Genomic DNA, 23,032 nt, shown 5'->3' on the forward strand with positions numbered 1-23,032 from the left:
CACATCCTGGAAGAGCCGTCTGTCCTGCGCCAGGCGTTTGGAGGCGAGCGTTTTGGTGACGTGATAGAAGGTAAGCAGCGCTCGGTGCTGCTGCAGGCCATCCTGACCCTTCACCGACTCCAGCAGGATTGGGATGAGCTCCGGCCACTGCCTGGGGCAATCCAGACGGGCCACCTTGGCTATCAGCACTGCGATCTGGGTTGCTATCTATTGGAAAAACACAGGGAGGAGAAGACCAGAGGCGAAGCGTAAACACAGCAGAAGGTGGTTAAGCTAAAGCGGACTTGACAAGAATTTTAAATCTCTTGTCCTTTAATACAAAACAGAACTCCTTTCGAGATCATAAAGAACATACTATTCCATGCTTCTCTCCTGTTAAACAGGATTGAGATTAATGCATTATTTCCACTGTTACATTACATCAGCTGACCCTGTCACACCTTCACCTGTCATATTTCTTTGCTCTACACAGCGCACGCCAACTGAGCAATTATAACTCATTGTCCACCCGATGCAGTAAGTGTTGTAAGACAAGTAATCATTAGAAGACCCCTTTTTACTCCAAAATATTTTATGTCTTGCTGCAACAGTCAATTGCGTGAATTTCACAGTGCAGAATGATGTGCGTGCAAAGTTTAAAAATCAGAAGGTGGGTGAACCACAGTGACCGAGAATTATGGCCGCGTGTGTGGAAACCGTGAAAATAACACAAACACAGTTAATTTATTTCTATATTTCCTGAGTAACTACAGTAATGCAGGCGCTCATTTGAGCATGAGAGTGGAGCGTACCAACCGCTACCCTAGAAAATGTCCCTCGTTTTCTGAATAATTGCAGGTATGATTTTATGAAAGTATTTTTAAGAGACTATTTGCTGCATTGATCTTCCTTTTTTTACGTAAAGAGCTGTTTTTATGTACAGTGTCTATGGCTTTTCTGTTTGCAAACAAGGGTGCATCTGATCTGTGATGGCTATTCAATCTTTAATTCCTAAACTCATTAGTAACTATAACAGAAGAATTATAGCACCGTCTATGAAATAAATGCTTGGATGAACACAGCCATATTACTGCTCGATACTTTTTAATGGTCTCATTTTATTAAGTAGTAAACAATGAGCGTGCAAACAAATTTATCTTTAAGCATCAATCAGTATTTATGTCTCCGGGAAAGTCACATGAGGTCACAAACTCTTCTTGGTTGGTTGAAACTTTGAAACGATCTCCGAAACGCTGTAGCGCTCGCTACGACACACACGCGCACACACACACACACACACACACACACCACAAACACACAACCACTTCTCGGGCTGTGATTCGGCGAAACGAGGCTGTGACTGGAGAGACATATGGTGTTTAAATGGTATTCATTGCTTGCCATATGGACTCCATCAGTCCTGATGCTAGAGCGCCGTCCCTCAGGGACATGCAACCTGTAGGAACCGAGATGGATGGCCATCGTTTAGCTGCTCCCACGGACAGATGTATCACACACCGCTTGATTTCTGAATTATTTCTTTGTTGCGTCGCAATCAAGAAAACCTCTTGAGCGCAAAATACATCCCCACTACAAAAATCAGTCTTTACCTGTCACAATGAATCTCATTATTAGTGACTATGTTTCTTTTTACCCGAGTCAGAAAGTGGCACGATGCTTTTTTTGCTCTTTATTGTGGGGTTCAGGAGAAAGTCATCTTTCCATTACTTTAATCTTATTACAAGAATAGGCAAGAGTGTTTTTCTTTCATCTGCGCATCCCACTTTTTCTCCCCTTACCTGATTAACGGGCTCATTGAAGTTTGTGATGAGACCAGCACGAAGTGATGTCTTCTCCTCCTCTGACAGCGCGCTGTCACCGAACCAACCGCAAAGAAGAGAGAGAGAAAGAGGCAGACGGAAAGATGTATATGAATAAAAAATAACACATCAGGAGGCCTCTCTGTGAGAATCTTTACCTGGACCGATCATCATCATGTGTGTTAGTGCCGATATAAATGGTGTCATTTCGACATGGCTCAATACAGCATTCAAGGATGGAGGAGCAAGCACACACAAATTTTCCACAGAGAATAGCACCGACTTCTGAAGTGAGGACACGATGGTGAAGGTGACGGCGCTCACTTCTGAGCTGCAATGTCACTTTAACAGCAGCAAGCCGGCCCGCTGAATGAAGCCCTGTATTATCTCATTTAGGATTCTGGACATGCGAAGCCTGACTTTAATGTGATGAAGATAAGAATATGAGATCAATTTGCAAGCTTGTTGTAGGATTGATTAAATCGATTAAATGTCCAACATTTTACGGTGTGCGACCTGCCAGTCGCTTGATGGAATTAATGAACTTTGGATAAACTGCCTGTTATCCTTCAACTCGGATGTTCTCAACAAGACTGTCTTTTTTTTTTTTTTTCCTTTTCTGATCAAATATGGACTTTAAAGGAGCTCATAATGATGGGAATATGCACAGAAATGTCTTACTACAATCCTCCCTGCGCTGTATGTTTCACTGCGGCTGAAACTCAGCAGCGGGAGAGCGTTTGATGTGGAGAAGAGGGAGGAATGAATCATGCTGTAACCCAGGGCAGAATAAAGAACAAATATGGGTGGAAGACAAAATTACTAGGAGGGAGAGTGTGAATTAGTGAAACAAGATTAGGTACAAGTGCGCACACACATTTTGAGATTGTGAGGATGGAGGCAAGCTTTAAAGAAATATAGGATGAAAGAGTTTTTAAGAAGAAAAAAAAAACTAAAATACAAGCAGATCTGAACCTTTTTTTGTCTGTAGGCAAAAAACTAAAAAAAAAGCCAGAAAATCCAACAATCGCATAAGCTAAAAAAAAAAAGTGAATGTACAGAATTTATATGCTTTTAGAAAAAAAACACATATATATGTATCTCCCAAAGCTAACTTCAAGAAACAACACAGACCAAAAACAACAGAGCTGCTGGAGAATAAAAGCTATCAGGACTGTCAGTAGCTTAGGTGAGTCATTCACTCAGCAGGTAGAGGCTGTTCCACTTTTAACACTCCTTCAACTAAACCAAGTGTGACTCCTCAAAGTCCAAAAGCAAAACTAAAGTTCTATCTTTGCTTTTGTTTTTTTGTTTTTTTCCAACAGTCCATTGAGAATTGAAGAACAACCAAATCTGAACCTAAACATTTTAGTGAGAACTGCATTGGACAGTACAAGAAAAGTTGAGGTCAAGGTCTTGGCAGCTTGCAGCGGGACAATCAACCAACCACAATTTCTGCAGAGAATGAAAAAGTGGCCAGTTTTCAAGTGGCCAGCAGCGAGTTCACGTTCTCCCGTTTCTTTCCACAGTCCTTCCAGATTGAGTGTATGACTGTGTCTCGGTGTTTGCCTTGTGATAGATTAATGACCTGACCGGGGTGTACCCGGCCTGCACTCAGTCAGCTAGAATTGGCTCCAGTGCCCTGCGACCATCTGTTGGATAAAGACGTGTAGACTGTGGAAGGGCGGATGATTCAGTGCATCTGGAAAGTACATTTTGTTAATACAGCCTAATTCTGAAACTGATTAAATTCATTATTTTCCTCAAAATTCTACCAAACAAATTCTCTCTTTTTTTAGGTATGCAAATTTGCTTAAAAAAAATAAGAAATCAGATTTGCATTAGTATTCACAGTCTTTGCTGCATTAAGCTGAGATACATCCTCCTTCCAATGATCATCATCAGACCTCAGAGACAGGATTGTCTTGAGGCACAAATTTCAGAAAGGTACAAAAAACATTCTGCTGTTTTGAAGGTGCCAATAAGCAGAGAGGCTTCAATCACCCATAAAAGGAAGAAGATGGGAACCACCAGAACTCATCCCAGAACTGGACGGCCCTCTAAAGTAGATCGAAGGAGAACTAAACCCCGATGTCAGAAATCCCGGTGTTAAGTTATGTCTGCCACTCTTACTAAAACTATGTGATTTCCGATAATTGTCTCACAAAATGATGTAATCGTCACTGACATTTTCAAGTTAATGTCTTTTTGTCATTTTACATCCAACAGGTCAGAACACACACAAGAGCGGGCCTGTTAAAGTCCATTTGATTGACACTCTGGTTTTGGAATGTGCACTTTTACTGTCATCACAATAAAGTCAGAGACACTTTATGCTTCCCAAAGTTTAAAGAGGAGACGCTTGAACTTTCAAGGGTTATTTTGGAGGGACGAGTTGTGTTTTAAGTTAATTATAGACAAGAGTATTGCCTGCATTAGATACGAGACAGTCTGTTCCCACTGGGGAGTGAAAAGAACAACCACACTACATGAAAAAAAAAAAATTGCTCTAGCATTTGTATTTTTCACTGTGTAACTGTTGCTGATGTTCTGACACCTGGATCAGAAATTTAGACTGCGTCATCCTGTAGCTTGTGCTTAATTTGTCTCATAATTTTAACATTTGGAACAAGTGTTAGGGTTGAGGTTTGAGTCTTATTACTAAGAATTTACAGGAAGTTTTTCAATTTCGAGCCGTTGACCTTGTTCATTGCAGATCATTCAGCTTGTCGCAGAAGCAACGCAGGTGGAACTAACAGCATTAATGATGGCACCATTTCACTGAAGTGACACGGACACGTCATTGAACCGGCCTGCACAGTACCAGACCTGTGCAACTCATAGCCATAGAAGAGCCAAGTCATTTTCTTTTTTATAATGACCAATACATATACTTCATTAGCTATGAAATGTGGACGTGTTTGCCAAAAGGCACATTTCTTTTTTTCCCCCGTTCTACTTTTTGTCTGAGTTACTGCAGCATGAAAACTAAAATCCTCCTCAAAACAGTGACAGGGAGAGAAGAACTTCAAGTTAATTTACTTGCAATTAAATGAATATTAAAATAAATAAAATCTGCAATATAACGTAGCAAACTCTTGTGATATTGACACAACATGTGCTGAGCTCACATAGTCGGCAGTTCTTCAATACATGGCACCGTTCCAAATGTAATCTCATCAATGACCCGAACACCGAAACCCTTGCACAGCACTCCAGAAAATACACTGGAGTTTACTGAACTACTGACAAAAGTGAAACACCTCGGAAAGAGGAGGGGGAAAACTTTACAGAGAAGAGAATAGCAGTAATTTTAAGTGGTGGCAGAATGCTGAGGCAGGACTGATTACCCTCCAGTCAGCCGCCGTCGCCTGAATTTAAAGGCAAATATTCAATTCACGCCTAACAAAAGCCAGTTAGTCATTCACCAAAAGACTCTGAATACCCAAAGATGATCAAACACAAAAGAATAAACTGAATGTAAAATCAGATCACAATAATCAGCACGGACGGTAAAAATGGGAAAGACTATGGCTGTGAATATCTGTAAAGAGGCAATTGCAGACGTAAGCGAGGGAAAAGAGTGTGGACGTGAAGGAATCACAGAATATAACCAAAACAGGAAAATGCAACAACAAATCTGACAAAAAATAAATAAATCAGAGAACGAAACCGATTCCAAAATAGGCAATGAGATTAGTGCTGATGAATAGAGAAAGGAGAGGCTGGGATAATATGAGAGAGAGTAAAGATGAGCAGTGTGAGAAAGAGTAATAAGAAACGGCCTATAATGGAGGAGTGAGGGAGTAAAGCTGACAGCAGTCGCGAACAAGAGAGGAGAGCTGGTTCTTACTGAGGTGCTACTCTCCTCCAGTATCTGTCAATGCCATTTTTGAAGTACAGCACCGCCAGCCACCTGACGTTCACATCCAGCGTGTGGTTATTGAAGATATTCTGTGAAAAGAAAAGACAAAAAAAAAACAGATATGCTCAGCTAACGGCGTTTTGTTACCTCAAATTGGCAATAACAGTCAATTTGAAGACAGACTTGGTTTAATGATGCATAACAGCTCAGTCACAGGGGAATAAAGACAACAACAAACTGAAGAATAATGACGGCGAGCCCTGATGCTATCGCGCTGCGTCTTAACAGGCCGTTCCATTACGGCGCAGGGCACTTTGACTTTGTGAACAAGAGTCTAACTTAGACACACTCATGTGCTTAACTTTGGGAGCTGTAAAATGTAGGCATAATCTGTTGGAGGGGGAAAAAAAAAAAAAAGGCAGGGAACTGTCAAAGTGTCCTCAAAGTCATCCTCCTGTTCACTGCAGAGGCACGAGCTCCATAAAAAGCAGCGCGGTCCTTTCCAGACATTGGAGTCTTGGCTCCCATATTCTCCGGTTTAAGAGGTGCTGGATACAAACTTGAGCTAAATAACAAGGAAAAAGATATTGTTTTTCCTTTAATACAGACCTGAAACATCCATCTGTTTCATTGAGGGAACAGTAGACCATTAGCAGAGTTTCATCCTGTAATTATTTATTTCAGCATGCAAATTTAAAACCAACTTTTATTCGATCCATCACTGCAGCTGGAATTTGATTTATTGATGCCCTCCTCTTCACGTCATCTCCTCAGTGAGACTGGAGGAGAAAGAAGTCCTCGCTGCCAAAGCTACTGAGGAACTGAGCACCTCAGGCTGCTGCACACAAAATGGGAGCATAAATCCAATTTTGTGGAGAACTTCTTTCAAAATGCCAAATCATCTGGGATTGGAGTAATAACACTTGGAGCTGAATCAGGAGATGATCTAAGACTGTCGTTTTCCGGAGAAGCTGTGACGCCGTGAGGCCACCCATCCATTCTCTCCCCAAAACATCATTCCTCTTTTCTTTTATTGAGGAAAAACTAACTCATCTAATTTGACATTTTAAAAAGAGCTGTTAAATGATGGCTGGCATGATGGCCCACACAAACACAACTCTACAGTAGCAAATGCAAACTGTCTGCAGTCTTGTCCTCTCAGACAGGCATAGACAAGACGCATGCCAACATGGTCTCTTTTGCCACATTATTGGTAAAAAAGAAGGAAATACCAAATTTTCATTTGCATGGAAAAGTGGTTTGTGATTTGTTTTGTTTTTTTAAGGGTAGAATCAATCTCGAACCAATTTCTGAAAACATCTCTAACTTTTCATCAATGCTCTGACTCAGTCTGAATTGAAACGAGAGGAAATGGTACTGTGAATATAAACCATGGCTGGAGCAAACAGTGCATCTGCACGAGAAGAAGGACAATAACAACAACGACAGCCTCCATCATTATTGGTATGGGCCAAGAGGCAAGCAAACCACAAGATTGCCCTTGTCTTGAACGCTAATCAAAAATCGACCACCTCAAGAAAATTCTGCAAAAATGGCACGAAACTGACAAAATGCAGATATAAGAGATCTTTGTGCTGGTAGGTGTGACGGAGATGCATCAGCAAGTTACCAGAGCCTGGACTTGACTTTCACACTTTTGTCCACCAATGTGACGACAGAAGTGGACCAAAAGGAGAACTGCAGCCATTTCCTTATAATTTGAAAGTGGCCGTTAATGTGAAATTGATCCAATTCTCTACCGCCGCAGTTTCAGGGTGGAAACTGCTTGATTCAATCCCCCCCACCCACTTACCAGAAGTACTGAGTAGAAGCCTGGTTGGGTCTCCCACTGCCGGAGCTGCTCCTCGGCAGGCTTCAGCACGGCTGTGTCCTGACTCGTAGCTTGGGTTAAGGCCTGCAGCACCACCGAGCTGGCACGGTCCATATCTGGATATATCTGCAGGGGGGCACAAGAGGGGAAGAAGAGGAAAAAAATATATATGTATGAATTTATATTTTCTTCTTGGAAAAATGTTCTGCTTTTGTTGGGGAGGAGGGGGTTCTTCCAACAAATTTTTCAGTGAAAAAAAAACAACAAACATCAAGTGAAAGCTGAGAATGTCAAATTCGGTTAATAAAATTGGTCAGAACAAGGAACATTGTTTGTTGCTTTGCAGGTTGTATCTTTTCGCACCCCCTTTTTTTTTATCATGCAAAATAAGAGCTGCACCAAATAGACAGACTGGCAATCATATCATTGCCAAGCAAAGAGCTGCTCTACGTCCCAGATAGTATTCTCGCATCCCAGTTTCACACTTCCAATTAGGTTTCCAATCTCAAAGAAAGTACCTGAGTCAGTCGCCTCTGCGCCACATAAAGAGATTCTCAAATGGAATAAGAAACTGTTGCTTCGACAGACCGGCACCGAGAGCACAAATGTCTCTTGAGGTCATGCTTCTACATTTCAATCAAAGGTTAACTCAGGTTGAAGGGTTTTTTTCTCTCTTCTTCTTCTTCTTCACACAGAACAAGCAGTCGCAGAAAAGCAACACGCCAAATACATCATGCATGTCTGTTCAGTAATCACGTGGAGACACGAGTGCAGGGAAATGCAAATCCAAGCCATGGCTACAAAACAAAGAAGAGAAAAAAGAAAGGCGAGACCAAAGAGTTTCATGCGTGACTGAGGAGGAAAGTATATTCTGTATATTCTGTTTGAGTCGCACAGGTAGTCTGGCTTCATCCGTTAAGAGCGGGTGAGAAAGATTAAGCAAGGCTGCCATCTACAGTTCAGATACACACCAGAAAATACTGTTTCCTGCACCAATATGAAGACCGTCTTTGCACAAGCACACAAAAGCATCTTTGATCATAGGTTCACTTAATACAATGAAAAAATACTTGAGCTGGAGAACTTGAAATGGCTCTTTTTATTGTGAAATGAGTATACCGGTAGATCTACTCTCGATTAGGGCTGCTGGCAGCTTAGGGCTTCATAGGTCTAGATTTTGGGGGTGTTTTTTTTTGTGTGTGTGTGTGTGTGTGTGGTATTTGCGTGTGTGTGTGTGTGTGTGTGTGTGTGTGGGGTGGGTGGGGGGGGGGGGGGGGTCCCCACTATGGTTTTCTTTGACAGTGTGTATTTGTTGCAGTGATTTCTCTTAATTGACATGCGAGTGTGTGTGATTAGTTTCAAGAGTCGCTACACTTCCCAATTCCTCGAGTGCCTGCAGTCCGTCTCTCACTGACCGAGCCGCTCCCTGCCCACAACCCCTGATCACATCTCAAGTTTGCAGAAAGACAAAACAATGAATCAAATTTTATTTCTAAAGCGCCTTCCAACCGCTAAAGGAAAAAAGTGCGTTTTCAGATGACGTTTAAAAACATGAAGTTCAGTGGCAGACTTTAAATGCAGAGGAAGAGAGGAAGAAAGAGGAAGAAAACACAACAACTAACAAAAACAATGAAAGGTTTAATGGTGGTGTCTGGCGCTTTTGGGTGATGGACGCGATTCACTGATTGCGCTGCACAAATAATGGATCCTTAACTAGTGCACATATTGGCCGATCAGACAAACCACCCAAAAAGTGCTTTACAGAAGAGCTGGTGACTTCAACCATCCGCCACTGAGCAGAACAACGCAACTTGAGGGAACGCAAAAAACATACTACAACCATCAGAGCACAACTTTGGAATGTAGTTTTTTTGTTGTTGCAGTTAATTTTCCATTGATGCTTTACAGGACACTGTGTGTGTGTTTGTGTGTATTCTGTGGCTGATGGGAGATATATAACTGTCCTTATGTGGAAATGCACCGCATCCAAAAGCACTTGGCCCAAAAACTGTGGTTCAGACTGAACTGTGAGCTACCTGCACGCCTAATTAAAACCAGGGTGGCTTTTGAGTACTGAAGAGCTAGAAAATGAGAACACACAACCATGGAGGCTGTTCCAGGGTAAAAAATAAAATAATCACTCCACTCAAGCATAGAGACATTAACAGAATGTCAGCACTGCTGGTCTCCTTCAGGATAATCCCACAAAATCACACCAATAATTTTATTAAAAGTGCAACAAGTCTTGCAATTTTGGCAACATTTTTGGTCACATTTAAATTTTCAACATTCAGTACTTGAAATTTGTTCTAAAAAAATTGCCTCTGAGTAATAACAGCTTTTGAAACACAAGCACCAGTGCTAAAAAAAAAAATATATATATATATATATATATATATATATATATATATATATATATATATATATATATATATTTTTTTTTTTTTTTTTTTTAAGTAATATGTACACAATACATTTGTAAAATCTACTATGAAATAAAGTAGCTGTGTGGTCAGAGGCCATCTGCATAGCCTGGAAAACAAATGCAGGCTTTAACAGATCAGGTTTGTAATCACCGAGGCCTCTCAAGTGGGTGCACCTCCACTTTGGGAACCACTAAACAACTCCTAATTAAAATATATTTAATCAACAAAAACAAGGGGGCCACATGGTGGTGCAGTGTTTAGCGCTTGTGCCTCACAGCAAGAATGTCCTGGGTTCAAATACCGGCCGGGGCTCAGGCCTTTCTGTGTGGAGCTGGAGCTTGCATGTTCTCCCTGTGTGTGCGTGGGTTCTCTCCGGGTACTCCGGCTTCCTCCCACGGACCAAAAAAAACATGCATGTCAGGTTAATTGGTCACCCTAAATTGCCCCTGGGCATGAATGTGTGTGTGTGTGTGTGTGTGTGTGTGTTATATATATATATATATATATATATATATATATATATATATATATACACACACATATATATATGTATATATATATGTCAGCCCTGTGACAGACTGGCGACCTGTCCAGGGCGTATCCCGCCTTCGCCCACAGCAGCTGGGATCGGCTCCAGCCACCCGCGACCCCGAAAGGGAAGAAGCAGTCGCTAATGAATGAATTAACAAAAACATTATACACTCAAAATGTGAGCTGAGCATTTATATGAATACTTCAAAAACTAGACTAGGAACACAAGCTGAAATAAACAATATCAATGAGGCTGAGATTTTAAGATGTTTATTTTGAATAATGTATTGCAAAAAGATCCATTCAAAACAGTCATGCAATAATTTATGCTTCACTTTACCAATCCAACACAGAACATTCCTCAGTGCACCTGAGAAAGTTCACTTCACTTCCCAGCATTCCAATCTGCTTCACAGACGTGATGCACAAAAGAAGTATGACGATGTTCCCTGTGCAAAATATGCAACTAAACATTCATAATTTCACACGTCATTTAAGCAAATAAAGTCTTTGGCATCACCTTATTATTAAAGACGTAGCTGTGAGGACTGAAACCTGAGCTAACATTTTTTAAAGATTATTTCCAGTACTTCTAGTTCTTATACTTTAGCTCACAGCTGTTGACATGGGTAGTTCTTATTAAAAAATTATTGCAACTGCAAAAAAGATTATCCAATACTAACATGAAAACACGAGCAGCCAAACACCTAACTCCACCTTACGGAAACCGCCCAATCTGGCAACACTGCATACAAGCAATACCTGATGACTTGAAGTAAAATAGGCAGAGATAACCCAGGAGGGGTGGGATATGGGGATGTTGTTCACTGATGCCAAGAGACTTGACTTTACCAAACACCTAACCAGTGTCCTGGCAAAATCAGCCCAGTCTCATTTAGCTGTTCAACCACAATGTTAGGACTACAAGTAAAGATGAATCATTAGAGACAGCATGAGGACCTATTTCTGTACCCTGATTAAATTATGTGACAAGCTAAAACAGAGAGAGTACTGGGGGATCTGTGTGTTGATTTGTACTAAAAAGAGATTATATGAAGACTACACGAGGAAATGATCATTTGTATTGTTGATGAGTAAATCCAAATCAACATGCACTGCACATGTTGAGGCGTCTTATGCAATGGGAAATGTTTCGGATTTACCCTTGGCATATCATTTATGCTCTCTGTTTGGTGGCTAGTTAAGTGAATTTCTGAAATCGTCTCACAACCAGGTCGAGGTGTTCAGACACGACCTGCTCTGATTTCAAGCACCGCCTCATATTTACATTTGCGTTAAACCAACTGACTTCTGTGAATCAATGAGACAGCTGTGCTGATTTGATGTTTTAAACGACTTGTACAGAAGGGTAAATGCCTGGCGATTTCCATGCCTCGGCCTGTGAAGCTAACACTAGCTTGTTACCAAATGCTTGCTCAGTAGACATGAAGCTAACAGGCGCTACAAGCTGGTAGCTCCTCGAGCTGCAGCTCATTAATCCACAGCCAGGCTTTATGATACAACACTGCAGCCGTCTTCTGTCCGTGCACAGCTGCGTTGCTTTGCACAAGACAAGAGTCCGATAACGTGTCTGTGACAAGCGCTGGTTTGTTCTTCAATCACAGACATCAACAACACAGTAGTAGTGAGAGGTCAGACTACAGCAGCAAGTCTTCACTACTTGGATTTGCATTCCACTATTTTTAACAACTGAGTATTTCCTATGTAGTATGAGCTGCTGCGATTGCTGTCTACTGCCAAAACGCACCAATTCACGACTGAAACTGAGAAATACAGAGCTCCCTGTCGTCCATAGCCCAAACACCTAAGCTAACTTTAAGCTAGCTGGCAAGCTAAACTTACTCAATCCATTTCCACGGGCCGACACGTCAATCCTGATAAATCTGTTTATTTTTAATAAGAATGCACATGCTGCAAAAAAAGAAAAGATATACCGGACTGGACTCACCTGAAGAACTGGCTGTAGAAAGCAGAATCTGTGGCTACAACAGTGACTGATGAAGCTCTGTCACTTGTAGTGATGAGAGATGGAAACACACGCTGGAGGAATGGCGCGGGGAACACAACAGGCGCGCAGTGATGACGTAGGTCGGAGCGTAGGCAGCAGCTGCTGCTGCGGTGGAACATGTACAGGACCAGTGTGCGATGCAGTGGACACTGCTGCTGCTGTGGTGCATCATGTGCAGTACAACCAGCAGTCTGCCGTCCACTCTTGTGTGTGTTCAGATCCAATAAAACATGTATGACATGTATGTTGAAATGCAATAAGGAATAACAAGGGATTATACAGCTAAATGATGTGTGATCAATTGCAAAAAGGAAAATTTGAAGTGTTTCTGGCTAAGATTTAGATTCTCTTTGCAAGAAAATGATCTACAGAACACAGACAGCAGCATAAGTGATGAAATTGGTTGCCTAGGCCAGAAGTAGTGCAGCTACTTTTTGCATAAAATAAATTGAAGATCGAATTTCCCCAATGAGATGGTTGTTCAACTGATGCAGTGACAGTGACATACTGCAGAAAATATGAAGAACAATAAGAGTCAAATGTGTTCATTTAGAAGGTGTGATATAGTAAATAACATCTGTTAATAAAAACCTATACATTTGGACTGAAAGTCCTTCAAATGTAGATGTGGGTGTGTCATTAGGAGTGTATGAGTGTTTGTATTTGTGTGTGTGTGTGTGAGAGAGAGAGAGAGAGAGAGAGAGAGAGAGAGAGAGAGAGAGAGAGAGAGAGAGAGAGAAAGGAAAGACTGTGCTTGTTCTCAAAATGGGAGTGTCCTCTGGCACTGTTTTTTTTTCTCTTCAATCTTGTAACACCAGGCTAAAAAGTTTCTCTTACAGTACATAGTGACTTCAGATTGAGTTTGCTGTGTCAAGGAATCATGGATTTGATGGAAATATTTTTCATCTCTCTTGGTGCGGTTGTTGTTCTCTACCATGTGGTGAAATTGGTGCTTTTTAGCAGAATCCTTTTCCCAAAACTGTGGTTTCCTCTATCAAAATCCTTCTTCACCTCTATGGGAGAGTGGGCAGGTAAGCAGTGCGTGTGTGTGTGTGTGTATGTGTGTGTGTGTGTGTGTGTGTGTGTGTGTGTGTGTGTGTGTGTGTGTGTGTGTGTGTGTGTGTGTGTGTGTGTGTGTGTTCAAACTCTGGCTGATGAGTGCTATGGCTTTGAAGAAAGGGATTGCATTTGGTCTGTTTAGATTCTAATTGTAGTAATCAATAAAGCCTCTGTGTATTTACACATTTTAAATAGCTGAATGACTTTAAGTGTACACATCCAAATGTGCCTGTGCAGGCAAAGTCAGCAGTTAAAATAAACTCAACTGATTAATAAAAGAAATTAGGCTATAAAACTGCAAGATTAAAAGGAGAGTTTCCAGTTCAGACTGGTTTCAAGCTAAGACAGTTTTACAAGCTTGTACTTGTTCTAGCTATTCAAGTTCAGATTTTCCCATTGGACCCATTTATATGGAGAAACAGGCAAGAGGAAGCATTTCTTACATGATCATGACAAAGCGTGGCTCCATTAACAAATTATCTGCTGTTGTCATGCTTAGTTATAGTAATAAGCAGTAAAGTAAACCGGTGTGACCGGAAAAGAAAAGCACTGAAAGAAAAACAGGTTCAACACAAGTAACACACTTATCTTACAAAGGAAAACATTGACTGTCAACTGGACACTGCTATGAGCTCCACCTGCTGCGGCTAGTCGAACATTCAAAAGCCCTCAAAACCTGAGTGTAGCGTCAGTTAAACTTAAAGACAGACAAGTGTTCTCAATCAGCCTCTCCGAAAGTCCCCTTGCAACATTCCCCTGCCGGCCCCACAGCAGTCTCATCAACTTGAGAGATCTCTTTTGGCCTCTTCGAAAGAGGTTATTCAGTCTCCCACAGAGCTAAAAGAAGCCTCATGACAAACACATAATACTGGGCTGATCTGTCTTTTCTTTCCACTTTCATTGCAGTCTGGCAAAGAGGAAAAAACATCAGAACGGCATGTTCTGGGCTGCATGAACCCCATCCTGCTGCTTTCATTTCTCTCTTTACAAATCAAAAACACCTTTGCTCGGGTTTGAGGTTCCCATTAGATACGATCTGTCTCAGTATCAAGCACCTTAAATTCTGAGTATGTTGCATGGGTCAACTGCGCATGAATACCTGAGAATGTTTAGAGTAGTAAAAAGAATCTGAAATTAGTGAAAATTCAGGCAACCTCAAAGAAACTTTAATGCGTCATTGGCCCAGTTTACATGGGTGTTTTTTCAAGCCGATTGTAAACAATCGTATTAAACGCAAGTGTATACATGGACAGCATATTGTTTCTGTGCAGTGAGTTATGAGCTGTTTTGCTGCGATAGAGACCAACGGCTGAAAATTTCGGCAAAATATTTATCTTATTTTTCTTTTTTTTTTTAATAAGATTTCCATATAATTGTGTGTTGGATTGAGGGGAAAGGTGAGACTGGGTGGAAATGTGCGAGAAACTCAAACAGCCGAGTCATGCAGAAGACCATTGCTGATTTAAACATTCCAAATCTGCAAGGCAGTGAGGTTTGGTTTGTCATCCTCTCAGATTGCTTCTAAAAGAGGCAATGAATCATCAATTCAGTTTCTGATTTGAAAAGAAAAATGATGGAGTATCCAAATACAGGTGGACCCACCAACTTCCACAAACACACCTTCAAATGGACACTTATATAAAATGTCTTATTGTGTTAGTTTTTTTTTTTTTTTTATATTGCATATCAAAATCATGTTTTCTTAGCCCGAAGGCAGACGCAGCTTTATCTTCCCCGAAGATCTCTGTGCTTAAATATGAGATTCTCATCATGGATGTCCTGCCAAGCAGCTGGCAAAGCTGCCGTGTTGCAACAGACTAAAACTTCTCAGGAATGTTTTGGGCAATTTGTTGAATCACTGCAATAATGAATTACTAAAAATTCATTTTCATTACCATTTTTATTTTATGAGAAATCAAATTTTGAGCTTTTTAGTTCTCTTTTTTGAGGTAGGGGAAGTTCTCTTGACAGTGCTCTCGTCTTAATTTGAGGTAACTTTGGCCAAACTTCTTGAAAAACAATGCACTGTTACTCGGTTGACAGTAGATAAATCAAATATCGACAGTACAATGTTGACTTCAGAGGACTTCATTATTTTTTTCTGACTACAGAGCAGGCCTTTGCCCTAAAATCCTGATGATGACAACAAAATCCATGTGTACCAAAATTACATAAAACAAAGTCTCATTTTCTGATATAGTAGTTTAAAAATAGTGTTTTGTTGCAGTATAGCTTTACCTAATGCAATTCTGAGAACTGGTAATTCTAAATCATTGTATCTTTCCCCTCTGTATCTTTCTTTTTACCCCGAGGTTCTCTTTCAAAGGGCCTCCACAGGTCATTTCAGTTCACAGGAGTAATTTGCATAATGAAAAATGTCAAACTGAAATCCATTTGAAAAAAGATTGGTGTGAACGCAGATTACTGGTCGGCGTATTCCACCAAGTGTGTCCCCAAAACAAAGCCGCCATTACATAACCAAACATTGCAAAACTATTTTAACATAAAATCTGCTAGGAAACTTTGTCTCAACAAAAATAATGACAAATATGAACGAGACAAGCCGTGTTGCTGTAATTCTTGAACAAAGACACCAGTAGGTTGCAGCCAAAACCATCTCCAAAATGTTTTCTTTCCAACCATTTCAGTTGCTGACAGCCTTTGTGTGCCCTTTTTCTAACCAAGAAGGAAAGAAAACTAAATTACTGTTAGTCAGTGTTAGAACCTGAGCTGCTGATAGTTGGGCCGATCTCAGCAGATTGAGAAAAATGGCCAAGATTATGTCCTGTGCTTATTGTACTTAACATGTACTTAACTTTTCTCTGAATAAGAAAAAAACCAGCGACGCAGTCTTCAAATATGCATACTTTTAGCGTGATGTTGAATCACTGCGACTTCAAAAGTGACTGCTAAGCCTCATTAGTCCCAGAAGCTCGTCACAGAGTTATAAACTAGGCGGTTTAACAAGTTCACCGAAAGCAAAGAGTTTAAAAGAGTTTCTTCTGAGCACTTCGAATCTATTTTTCTGCGCTCTCTGAGTGGTTTCTAGTTTAATTTATTGTGCATCAGAACACTGGCAACATTGGAGATGGGACATCGTGGTATTGTGCAAATAATCAAATGTCTTTGCTTCAGCATTTTATTGAAATAACTTTCCCCATTAAATCTTTGGTCAGCAGAGGGCAAGAACAATTTGCAAATATGAAACCACAAATAAATCACGCTGCTTCAAACCAATTCTCTTCGTGGGTCATGCAATAATCCTCAAAACTTCTGGAGATGTGAATTTGTTTTCACATGATTTAAATCGGAGCTTTGAGCCTCTCTGGAGCAGCTCCCTAAGCTTTCACATATTATCAAATAAAGATTTATTCTCTGTTTTATTTAACTTTGATATGAATATCAATACAGAAGATTTATTATTTTGAAAAAAAAAAAACTCTTATATTGAAGCTCTGTGTGACAAACAGAGTCTCGGGACTGAGTCAACTACAATATGTGTGCCATTATCTTTGATGTCATGTGGAAGATTTTAATGTGAGTGTTTCCAGTTCAGCTCCTCAAATTAAAAAAAAAAAAAACAAAAAAAAAAAACAGAAAAAATGCTGAAGAGGAAAACAGAGTTTTAATGTGTACATATTCCAAGATATTTTATCATTATTTTTAAGATGAAGATAAATCTTACTCTGTTTTAGAGTGAGACAGTAATGGCTCCTTTTATTGAAAAAGTCTGGAGATCCCCTGGGGTACACTTCTCTCAACAGCTGCTCGCTTTCTCATTTAAAAAACAAAAATAAATAAAAAGAGGCAAAATTCTTGCAAGCACTTCAGCAGTTTCTTTAAAGTCTCAGATCTCAGCGCAAACGGCACCTAAAGCCGGTGCGCCTTGTTGAAAAGTTGTGTTTGCTTGACTTGATCTTGAAACGCACAGTTAGCTGTGGATGCTCCTGACTTCACAGTTAAGAACAGTAAAAGAGAGTCTGATCCTCGCAGTGGAGGTGGGAGGTAAAGAGGAGAGCAGAGAGCATTAAACAAGCAGTCACTGTCTGTTCTCAGAAGACTTTTTATCAGAACAGGAGGACATGCTGTTTTAGAACAGCCAGTGAGAACAGAATGGGTTGGGTATACAGCAGCGTGAACAAAGTCAAACACATCCTTGGGGTCTGCGTGACATGGGAGGAGGAGGTTACGCAGATCTGGGTTACAGAGCCCCTACTGTTGAGGATGGAAACCGCAGGACAGCAAGACAAGCTGTGGGAGCTTTCATTTTTTTGAAGTCCTCTTCTTGTGTCCTTGTTTCAGTGGTGACTGGAGCTTCAGAGGGCATCGGGAGAGCGTATGCATTTGCAGTAAGTGTCTGATAAGCTCTGGTAAACTGGTAGTGCTATTGCAATAGCTGACAGGCTGAAGTTAGATGGTGAACCTGTGAATAAGCATTAGGTTCAGTCAGACTGATGCATGTTTTTGTGATTACATTATGACTATTGTCAAGCTGTCGCAGGTAAAAAGTACAATTTCATCCTCTAAAGTGTTTATATATGTAGTTCCCTCACATTTATGTTTCCTCCTCTCCTGCTTTGTGTTCCTTCTCAGCTGGCAGAAAGAGGAATGAATGTGGTTATCATGAGCAGGACAAGAGAAAGACTGGACCTGGTCGCCAAAGAAATAGGTAAACGTGCTTATTTTCTTGTCTCCTTTTCAAACATGTGGCTTTTAATAGAAAATAATATGATCCTCTTTGTTCCAGGTGAAGCTACAGACCAAACTGTGAAAGTGATAACAACAGACTTCATAAACGAAAACGTCTTCAGTGAAATTGAAGATCAGCTTAAAGACCTGGACATTGGTATTTTAGGTCAGACATTTTTCCTCTTTTGTAATATTTATGCATGAAAACCTTCCAACGATATGAAAAAAGACTACTGTAAATATAATGGTTGGATCGACTAATTTCATTCATCCTTCTGAAACTATACTTCTTCATTCTGCCACAGTCAATAATGTGGGTGTGCTGCCGGGTGTTGTGCCATCCAGATATCTTGAATGTGAAAACTTGGACCAGGTCAGTGATTCTTCAGCAGCTTATAGCTACAGTGTATAAGAAAATATTGATATTCTCGAATGTTTTTTCTCCGCCTTTGATTACTTGTTTGAAATAAAGCTCTACTTGTTATAATTGTGCCTTTGGTCCTTGATGTATTATTGGTGCTGATCCAGGACTGTATTATAATAACCAAGTTTTACACACTGCATGCTTCAAGACATCACGCTTCCTTTTTCAATTAAACTGAAACAAGAGATTACATTGGATATGTTATGTATCATTTCAGATGATTACAAAGGTGATCAACTGTAATGTGAAAACGATGGCGAAGGTAAGACATGATGGATGTTATTATCTTGATTCGAAAAGTTTTGTTATGAAACTGAGAGAAATTCTGCAGGTCTTTGGTTTTCATGAAAGTCGCAGGAAAGTTGACCAAAGGAAAAAAAATGTCAAATTGTATTCTAAAAGTAATTAATGCTGATGGGCTGTCTTTTTTTTAGAAGAAGAAAAAAAAACAGGGTATTTTATCTACTGAATGGAATAAATCTAAAATCCAAATTTCAGTTTTGAGCAAACTCAAGAATCAAGAGGCTCTTGCATCACTCTCCAATTTGTCTTACTTTCTTTTCCTTTTTTTCAGATGTGTAAAATAATCCTCCCAGGCATGGAGAAGAGGTGCACGACAATTTCTTTGTACTGAAAATAAAGTATAAAGTGGTACAATTATTTGATGCAACACTGAAAGTTGGGCCATGGTTACACTTTGGATTTGTTTCTTTGTCCCACAGGGGAAAGGGGCTGATTGTGAATATTTCCTCTGGAATTGCAACTGTCCCTTTTCCCTATTACAGCCTTTATGCTGCATCTAAGGTAAGGACACTTCCTCGGATCACACCAGTGCTGTCATAAGATTGCTCACACTTTCATCTGTGTTCCTGCAGATATTTGTGGAAAGAGTTTCTCAAGGCCTACAAGCTGAATACAAAGATAAGGGAATTATAATTCAGGTACTTTGATTATTTGAAAAAAACAAAACAAAAACACAATTTTTAAAATATCCATATATCAGAAATTATTTTTTTCTTTCTCTTTGTTCTTTTTGTGTATTCAGGCTGTTGCTCCATTTGGGGTCTCCACTCGAATGGTATCTTACCAAAAGACGAACATCGTGACTCTGTCAGCGGAAAACTTTGTCAAATCCTCTCTGCAGTACATTCGAGCAGGAGACAGAACAAACGGCAGTATCTGCCACAGCATTCTGGTGAGACCTACGAGTGCAAGAATAACAAGAAAAAAAAGAGTCAGTATTGCAATAGACTAATTGTGTGTGTGTGTGTGTGTGTGTGTGTGTGTGTGTGTGTGTGTGTGTGTGTGTGTGTGTGTGTGTGTGTGTGTGTGTGTGTGTAGGGTTGGATACTGCAGCATATTCCTCTTAAGATCTTCTATGCTGAGTGTGTGCTACACAGCTTACAATCCTACATCAAGAACCAACTGAAGAAATCACAGCCACCGAAAAGCTCCAGATCAACAGCAGCTTTGGAAAACCAAACGTATCTCTAAGAAGTAATGAGATACACCAGTGTGAGGACATTTGACCTAAATATGTGCCTCTGGACAAACTTAATAATCATACAAGTGATTATTGTTGTAAGATGAGAACACATTACTGTGAAAATAAGCATGTACTATATATAAAATATTCCAAAGTTTGGAGCCTTTGTAGCAATGTGTGCAAACATCCCATGGGCCAATGGCAAACCTTATTTTGCTTGGAGTTTAAGTTTGGCCAAAACTGTGTTAAAACTGTGTTTTCGTGCCTTTTTTTGGGGTGTGAAACCAGCTTGACCATTTCTTCACCAACTCCACCAAATCAGCACTTCATTGTCTTAAAAGAAGCATTTGACAGATGTTTAGACAATCACTTCATTTAAAGGCAAGATGTACTGCACTAAATAAATACCATGTTCAGTTCTGCAAATTTACTAAAACATGCACTTGGTTGATGAAGCGATGAACTTCTACCTGGTTTATGAGAAATGAGATGACAACAAACACCTATTTATGACAGCCTGCTGCAAACTGAATGAAGTAGTGTTTAAGACACTAATGCTCCCTCATCTGCATCCATGCAGAGGCAGATCCACACAACTGTTTGAAGGAGTACGTATCGAGACGTCTGACCTAGAAGAGCCACTAATCACAGGGTGACCAGGGTGTTTGGACAACTGTGATGAATGATCCTCCCCATGAGAGATAGTGGGGGGGAAAGGAAACGGGGAAAAGAGAGAGAGAGAGAGAGAGAGAGAGAGAGAGAGAGAGAGAGAGAGAGGGAGAGAGAGAGGGGTCAGATTGACCCCGGGTTTCAGTGATCCATCTCTGTTCTGACAGTTTGCACAAGGTGATGAATAAGTCTTCCTCGAATAAAAATAAACAGCAAATTATCTTGAATAACTTCTCAAGTTGAATTTGTTCTTTTAGAGTCTCCAAGACAAACATGTTTCAAGAAATGGCAAGTGCAATCAAATCTTCAATACCTGAAGATCTGATTTTGAAGAAATTAAATGAAGGTTAAGATGATGACAAGGCCAGACTTACTACCTGTGTGGTAGATTTTTCTCATGCTCCGGCATCATAATAAAAACCAAGTAACTGGTAAGCAAACACAGACTTACAAGAACTGTTATGTTTTAAATTGTCTGAATACATTAAATTACTGTTTTCACCACTAGTGGTTTTATATTAATATGCTCTGTTAATCAGTATTAGAGTTGAGGCACCATGCAATTAAATCGTTTGTAGGGGAATCATTAAAATATTTGAAAAAAAATGTAACTTTTTCATCCTCAAGCAGTGTTTTACAAAACGCTTGGATGTAGTTATTCACCAGAGGGCGCCGGAGAGCTTCATGAGGGGCAACAGCAGGACAAGTCTGTGGGTCAAGAGGAAGCCTTTTCCCACTTTTATTTCCTTACTTTTACATGAAGAAATCAAGTTAAAAAGGAACAAGAGAAAAATAATGTTTTGGTTTTTTTTTTTTTTTTATAGTATAATTTCAAAACTGATATAATGGAAACAATTAAAATTATAAACTATATTTCAGTGCAAACCAAAGGTGAAGCAGTGGCAGACTGTTTCTGCCATGCTCAGGGACCCGCAGTGGCAACCTCTTCGTAACTGAGTGTCTCTTATTATCTAAAGTGTAAAAACGAAACGCTAAACTTTCTCAAGCTTTTCACAAATCACATGCAACAACCAATAATTAGCACAAATATTCATTGTGTGTTCTGTGACTGCCGATAACATACAATTACAGGACTGAAATAAATGAACAAATTGCTGTACTTACTTGTCCAGTTAAGGGTAGAAAAATAATTTGCAGATTTCTACTTTATTTGCTGAAAGCGTGGTGATGGCACCCTGTGTGTACGGTAGATGCTTTTGTCCGAGGGTGACCATGAGGGATTGAATGTGGCCACTAGAGGGCGCAACAAGAACAGACTTCATGATGCCTTCAAATGAAGCACCAGCAGCCAAAACACATTCAATGCCACACAGAGTTTTGCAAAAGATTTTAAGCAACACTGGTCAAATGTTACAAACTAACAGCCCTCTCAAACAGTATTGTTTTAATCAATCGCCACAATCCAAAAGGGAAAAGCAGAAATAATAACATTAGCAGTATGACCGCTCTTTCATTCAAACCAGGATCAGCAGGGGAATTATTTGTGTCGTATTTCATCTTCCTATATTCTTCTGTTTCATCATTAAGTTAAACAAATAAAAGTTTTGCCTTCTCTGTGATTATGAGAACATCCTGTCTCTTTGTTCAATTTAAGCAGACTCTATGATGCGGAGAGGTCTTCCAGGACTCCCTCCTCATCTTTATACCCTAAAACACTCCCTTGTGGTATTGGCAACATGATGTATGATTGACATTACTGTACCTCTGTTTCACGCTGCTGTTTATTGCATGCTGTATGAGCTTTACAGGTCAAAAAAAAAAGGGGGGGAAATCACTTCTTCACAAGCTTGCAGAAAAGTAAGCATGAAATGGTTAATTGGAATTGAATTAGCAGCTTAATTGGATTTAATGACACTTCTCTCAACCACTGGGGATTTCCGTAGTGTGTGTTACCTGTGATGTTATAGTTGCACCTTCTTCAAAGCCACAGTCTGAGTGTGTCTCTCGCAGCTGAAATCAGAAGTTGTTTACCTCAGTTCCTCTTGAGAAGGGACTTTCCTCACCTCAGGTAATGTGCAATTTAGTGGTGCCAACATATTTACAGCACCTTAGAATTTCACCCTTTTAAAGCCCGTCTGGCCTCATGTGTGGTTCGCACAGTTGATAAGTCTTTAGAGCTACTCTCATAATAGTAGGTTAGAGTTTGCCAAAATCCTGCAATTCGCTTTCTTCACAGACCATCAGTGTGGGAGAGCTCACAGAA

The 23,032-nt window shown here is 40.1% G+C and overlaps 2 protein-coding genes across 5 annotated transcripts in view; one reads left to right on the forward strand and one right to left on the reverse strand.

The window, feature by feature from the left end:
• ipo11 (importin 11) overlaps positions 1-12,521 on the reverse strand; it is a 140,544-nt gene extending 128,023 nt beyond the window's left edge. For 2 of the 3 annotated variants that reach the window (XM_030104711.1, XM_030104710.1), the window contains exons 1-5: positions 12,422-12,521; positions 7,478-7,621; positions 5,653-5,753; positions 1,779-1,851; positions 4-207 (exon numbers count right to left, since the gene is read on the reverse strand). In XM_030104711.1, the coding sequence (XP_029960571.1) occupies positions 4-207; positions 1,779-1,851; positions 5,653-5,753; positions 7,478-7,609 (510 nt within the window). In that variant the 5' untranslated portion in view covers positions 7,610-7,621; positions 12,422-12,521. Of the gene's footprint in view, positions 1-3; positions 208-1,778; positions 1,852-5,652; positions 5,754-7,477; positions 7,622-8,013; positions 8,045-12,421 lie in introns of those variants that run through there. The other variant, XM_030104712.1, reaches the window with a different exon arrangement.
• Positions 12,522-13,302: 781 nt separating this feature from the next.
• Positions 13,303-21,404, forward strand: hsd17b3 (hydroxysteroid (17-beta) dehydrogenase 3). Of its 2 annotated transcripts, none has more exons than XM_030104883.1 (11): positions 13,303-13,512; positions 17,843-17,889; positions 18,134-18,209; positions 18,288-18,395; positions 18,535-18,602; positions 18,871-18,915; positions 19,228-19,280; positions 19,376-19,457; positions 19,529-19,594; positions 19,699-19,848; positions 19,995-21,404. In XM_030104883.1, the coding sequence occupies exons 1-11, from the start codon at positions 13,362-13,364 to the stop codon at positions 20,145-20,147; spliced, it is 999 nt and encodes a 332-aa protein (XP_029960743.1). In that variant the 5' UTR covers positions 13,303-13,361; the 3' UTR covers positions 20,148-21,404. The 2 variants fall into 2 exon arrangements, with proteins under 2 accessions (XP_029960743.1, XP_029960744.1); XM_030104884.1 differs by having other exon boundaries at positions 19,228-19,262; positions 19,995-21,403.
• The last annotated feature ends 1,628 nt before the right edge of the window (positions 21,405-23,032 follow it).

Source organism: Salarias fasciatus, chromosome 12, assembly GCF_902148845.1.
Source record: "Salarias fasciatus chromosome 12, fSalaFa1.1, whole genome shotgun sequence".
Taxonomy (NCBI): domain Eukaryota; kingdom Metazoa; phylum Chordata; class Actinopteri; order Blenniiformes; family Blenniidae; genus Salarias; species Salarias fasciatus.

Coding starts and splice junctions, on each gene's coding strand:
- hsd17b3 (XM_030104883.1), top strand. CDS start 13,362: ATGGATTTGATGGAAATATTTTTCATCTCTCTTGGTGCGGTTGTTGTT. Junction 19,595..19,698: donor ATAAGGGAATTATAATTCAG/GTACTTTGATTA, acceptor TTGTGTATTCAG/GCTGTTGCTCCATTTGGGGT. Junction 19,849..19,994: donor GTATCTGCCACAGCATTCTG/GTGAGACCTACG, acceptor GTGTGTGTGTAG/GGTTGGATACTGCAGCATAT.